At 40.1% G+C, this 4951-nt stretch overlaps 1 protein-coding gene across 1 annotated transcript; it reads left to right on the forward strand.

Moving 5' to 3' along the window:
* The first annotated feature begins 276 nt into the window (after positions 1-276).
* LOC107863946 (cellulose synthase-like protein D4) lies at positions 277-4685 on the forward strand. The gene is made up of 6 exons (XM_016710157.2): positions 277-1091; positions 1176-1553; positions 1630-2434; positions 2512-2916; positions 3001-3335; positions 3416-4685. The coding sequence occupies exons 1-6, from the start codon at positions 625-627 to the stop codon at positions 4386-4388; spliced, it is 3363 nt and encodes a 1120-aa protein (XP_016565643.1). The 5' UTR covers positions 277-624; the 3' UTR covers positions 4389-4685.
* Positions 4686-4951: the final 266 nt, after the last annotated feature.

A 4951-nucleotide genomic window follows, 5' to 3' on the forward strand; every position in this document is an offset into this window, starting at 1 on the left:
TAAACACAAGATAAATTTAGCATTTCATTTCCCTTTTCTCTAAAATTCAGAAACTCATAAAAATCTCAAATTAGAAGATTAATAAATGCGACACATGTTATGAATAACTTGAGAAATTTCTTCGTGTCATATGCTGTTGAATCAGTGAATTTTTCCTTCATATCATTTTGATATATGCCAATTTTCTATACCTTTTTTCTCTTCCGCGCAACTCTCTCCCATCCAAAGAAACACCCGCCTATCCCCTCCATAAATTAATCCTCACAAGGTTTTTTGATTTTTGCATGGCGTACCTCTCATTGGTTCTCCGTAGTAATCGGAGAACTAAAAGAAAATTGTAATATTGATAGTTAAGTGAATTAATTCAATGACAGCCTTTATTTCTTTTCTCTCCTTTTTAGTAATCTAAATAAAATTATATTGAGGGTGGTCATCGACTACAACATTGAAGAGCAAGAATGATTCCCAAAATTATGATAATGAAGAAAGGAAACATCTGTTGCCAAGGTTGAGAAGAAGACCACCCAATCCATTGTCACGTTTTTACGCGAAAATAAATTAGCTAGTTTAATTTTACATAGCTAAAGGTTATGCTTTGAGAAAATTCGAAAAAAAAAATAAAAAATGGCAAGCTTGTCAGGGCAACCATCAAAGAAAACACGGAGTCCTGGAGGAACAAATCCAGGAGTCTCTCAGGGTAATAAGGGGAGCTCAAGCGGTCAAACAGTAAAATTTGCACGAAGAACGTCTAGTGGACGATATGTTAGCCTGTCTAGAGAAGACCTTGATATGTCGGGAGAATTGTCAGGAGACTATATGAATTACACAGTACAAATTCCACCAACGCCTGACAATCAGCCCATGGATACGTCCATTGCTGCCAAAGCAGAAGAGCAATATGTCTCCAATTCGTTATTCACAGGGGGATTCAACAGTGTCACCCGCGCTCATCTAATGGATAAGGTCATTGAATCCGAAGTTAATCATCCTCAAATGGCTGGATCCAAGGGATCTTCATGTTCCATGCCTGCTTGTGATGGCAAGATCATGAAAGATGAAAGGGGAAATGATGTAATGCCATGTGAATGCAGGTAAGTTTTACACAATCAGGACAGAAAAATGGGTTGATAAGGTAGACGAAGTTGATCATGTGTTTGTTTGTATGTTGTGTTCAGGTTCAAAATATGTAGAGATTGCTACATGGACGCACAAAAAGACACAGGTTTATGCCCAGGTTGCAAAGAAGTATACAAGGTCGGGGATCTTGATGATGAGATCCCAAATTTTTCTAATGGAGCATTGTCTTTACCGGCACCAGGTGGTTCCAAAGGTATGATGAGGAGAAATCAAAATGGAGAGTTCGACCACAACAAATGGCTGTTTGAGACACAAGGCACATACGGGTATGGAAATGCTTATTGGCCTGATGATAGGGACGGAGATGACGGAGATGGAGGAATCCACAAAACCATGCTGGATACATCTGCTGATATACCTTGGAAACCCCTCAGTAGGAAGTTGCCAATACCACATAGCATCATTAGCCCTTATAGGTAATTAGAACTTTAATTTTGTGTACGAATTGCTATATATATAAAAACTTAATTGAGTAATACTACGTTCGTACAGGTTGCTAATTGTTATTCGACTAGTGGTACTGTGCTTCTTCTTGGCATGGAGAGTACGACATCCAAACAGGGAAGCAATGTGGTTATGGGTGATGTCAATTACATGTGAATTATGGTTTGCATTTTCATGGATCCTGGATCAGATGCCCAAGGTGACGCCCATTAATAGGTCGACTGATCTAGTGGTACTAAGAGAGAAATTTGATATGCCATCACCGTCCAATCCTTCGGGTAGGTCGGATCTACCAGGAGTTGACATGTTTGTGTCAACGGCTGATCCAGAAAAAGAGCCGCCCCTTGTCACAGCCAACACCATCCTATCCATATTAGCAGTTGACTATCCCGTGGATAAGCTTGCTTGCTATATTTCAGACGATGGCGGTGCCCTTCTAACTTTTGAGGCAATGGCAGAAGCTGCTAGCTTTGCTGATTTGTGGGTACCATTCTGCAGGAAACATGCTATTGAGCCTAGGAATCCTGAAGCCTATTTTCTCCTCAAGGGAGACCCTACCAAGAACAAGAAGAGAACTGATTTCGTCAAAGATAGACGAAGGGTAAAAAGAGAATATGATGAATTTAAGGTAAGAATAAATGGTCTTGCAGATTCAATAAGAAGGAGATCTGATGCATTTAATGCTCGAGAGGAAATGAAGATGTTAAAGCACATGAAAGAGAATGGGACTGATCCCGCTGAGGCAATCAAAGTGCAAAAGGCCACTTGGATGGCTGATGGAACTCATTGGCCTGGAGCATGGTCTGTCCCCAGCAGTGATCATGCCAAGGGTGATCATCCTGGGATCCTTCAGGTATATATATAACTGTAATTTTATTACTATATCCGTATTACAAAATAAATTGACATACATGAAATTGCAATTTATAGGTAATGTTGAAACCCCCAAGTAGTGATCCACTAATGGGAGGGGGTGAAGACAAGCTATTAGATTTTTCAGATGTGGACATAAGGCTTCCAATGTTTGTATATGTATCACGTGAGAAGAGACGCGGCTATGATCACAATAAGAAAGCAGGTGCCATGAATGCCCTGGTGCGAGCTTCTGCCATATTGTCTAATGGCGCGTTCATACTCAACCTTGATTGTGATCACTATATATACAACTGCTTAGCAGTTCGTGAAGGCATGTGTTTCATGATGGACAGAGGTGGAGAAGACATATGTTATATTCAATTCCCTCAACGATTTGAAGGAATCGATCCCTCGGATCGTTATGCCAATCACAATACTGTGTTTTTTGATGGAAATATGCGTGCACTTGATGGCCTCCAGGTAATTACAATAATTCAAATTTCATAACCGTATATGTATGTACCCATTAATTCAAATTTGATAGATCGTCCATTGTATATATAGGGTCCTATGTATGTGGGAACGGGTTGCATGTTTAGGCGATTTGCACTTTACGGGTTTGAACCAGCAAATCCTGATAAGACACCACAAAAGGGTGCAGAGGCTCAAGCGTTGAAAGCGACAGATTTTGATCCTGACTTAGATGTGAATCTACTACCTAAGCGTTTTGGAAACTCCACTATGTTAGCAGAGTCTATTCCAATTGCTGAGTTCCAAGGCCGCCCTCTTGCCGATCACCCTGCTGTCAAGTATGGACGACCTCCTGGTGCTCTCAGAGCCCCAAAGGAACCACTTGATGCTACCACTGTGGCCGAAGCAGTCTCTGTCATATCTTGTTGGTAAGTTAATTAGTTATATATTACGGACACTCATTAATTAATTGGGCAATATAATGTACAATATATATTAATTGAATTAGGTATGAAGACAAGACAGAGTGGGGTGATCGAGTTGGATGGATTTATGGTTCTGTGACGGAAGATGTGGTGACAGGATACCGGATGCACAACCGTGGATGGCGTTCTGTTTATTGCATCACCAAGAGGGACGCGTTCCGCGGATCAGCTCCCATAAACCTGACAGATAGGCTTCATCAAGTGCTCCGTTGGGCTACAGGCTCTGTTGAAATCTTTTTCTCAGGGAACAATGCCTTTGTTGCATCCAGAAAACTCAAATTCCTCCAACGCCTTGCTTACCTAAATGTCGGCATTTATCCTTTCACTTCATTTTTCCTCATCGTCTACTGTTTTCTCCCTGCACTCTCCCTCATATCCGGACAATTCATCGTCCAAAATGTCAATGCTGTCTTCCTTATATTTCTATTGACCATATCTCTATGTCTCATCGGCTTAGCTATCTTGGAGGTGAAATGGTCCGGGGTTGCTCTAGAGGATTGGTGGAGAAATGAACAGTTCTGGCTCATTTCTGGTACTAGTGCACATCTTGCTGCTGTTGTCCAAGGTCTCCTTAAAGTCATTGCTGGAATTGAAATATCTTTTACTCTCACTTCCAAATCCGCTGGAGAGGACGTTGATGACGCTTTTGCGGATCTGTACATGGTCAAGTGGACTGCATTGATGATACCGCCTATTGTCATCGGTATGATTAACATCATCGCAATTGTGGTTGCATTCTGTAGAGCCGTATTTTCCGCTGTACCCGAGTGGGGAAGGTTCATTGGTGGAGCCTTTTTTGCTTTTTGGGTGTTGGCTCACTTATATCCTTTTGCTAAGGGACTTATGGGTAGAAGAAGAAAGACACCTACAATTGTCTTTGTCTGGTCAGGACTCATTGCAATAACTCTCTCCTTGCTATGGATAGCTCTCGGCGGCAACCAAAACGGTATTTTGCAAAACAATGCTGCAGCCGGCGGCGGCTTTCAGTTCCCTTAACTTAAACCACATTATCTAATATCAAAAACATGATATGTTGCATCAGGATTTTAATTAGAGAAGGTAGATTTGTTAATGTTACTTATTACCAATATTCCAGTTTTTTCTTGTTTTCCAATTTTCTATAGAGTTGGGCAAAAAATAAATAAATAAATAGAGCTGTTCTATCCAACGTTCGGAAAAATTCACCTATGGAAATTAAACACGTGTGCTAGCTAGCCTGTGGTAAAAGAACATTGTTATGTTTTTACACAATTTGCATGTTATGGCTTATGCCTATGCTGTCTTGATTCTTTACTGGTTTTCATTTTCATAAAATTATCAACCTTCTTTCATTGTACTGTCAAAATATAAAGGCGACCTTATTATTATGTTTTTTCCTTCTTTTAATTCTAAGGATCCCAAAAAAGATCAAATACATAAATAAAGAGTTGGAGAAAGAAACTTCTCATTAGGACCAACAAAATGTTTCTTTTGATGTACTTCGATCGAGTATTCTATGTTTTCCCCCAAAACGCTAGAATTATAATAACTGAAATTCACCATTTTAAGGGTTTTATTAT

This window comes from Capsicum annuum, chromosome 10 (assembly GCF_002878395.1).
Source record: "Capsicum annuum cultivar UCD-10X-F1 chromosome 10, UCD10Xv1.1, whole genome shotgun sequence".
Taxonomy (NCBI): domain Eukaryota; kingdom Viridiplantae; phylum Streptophyta; class Magnoliopsida; order Solanales; family Solanaceae; genus Capsicum; species Capsicum annuum.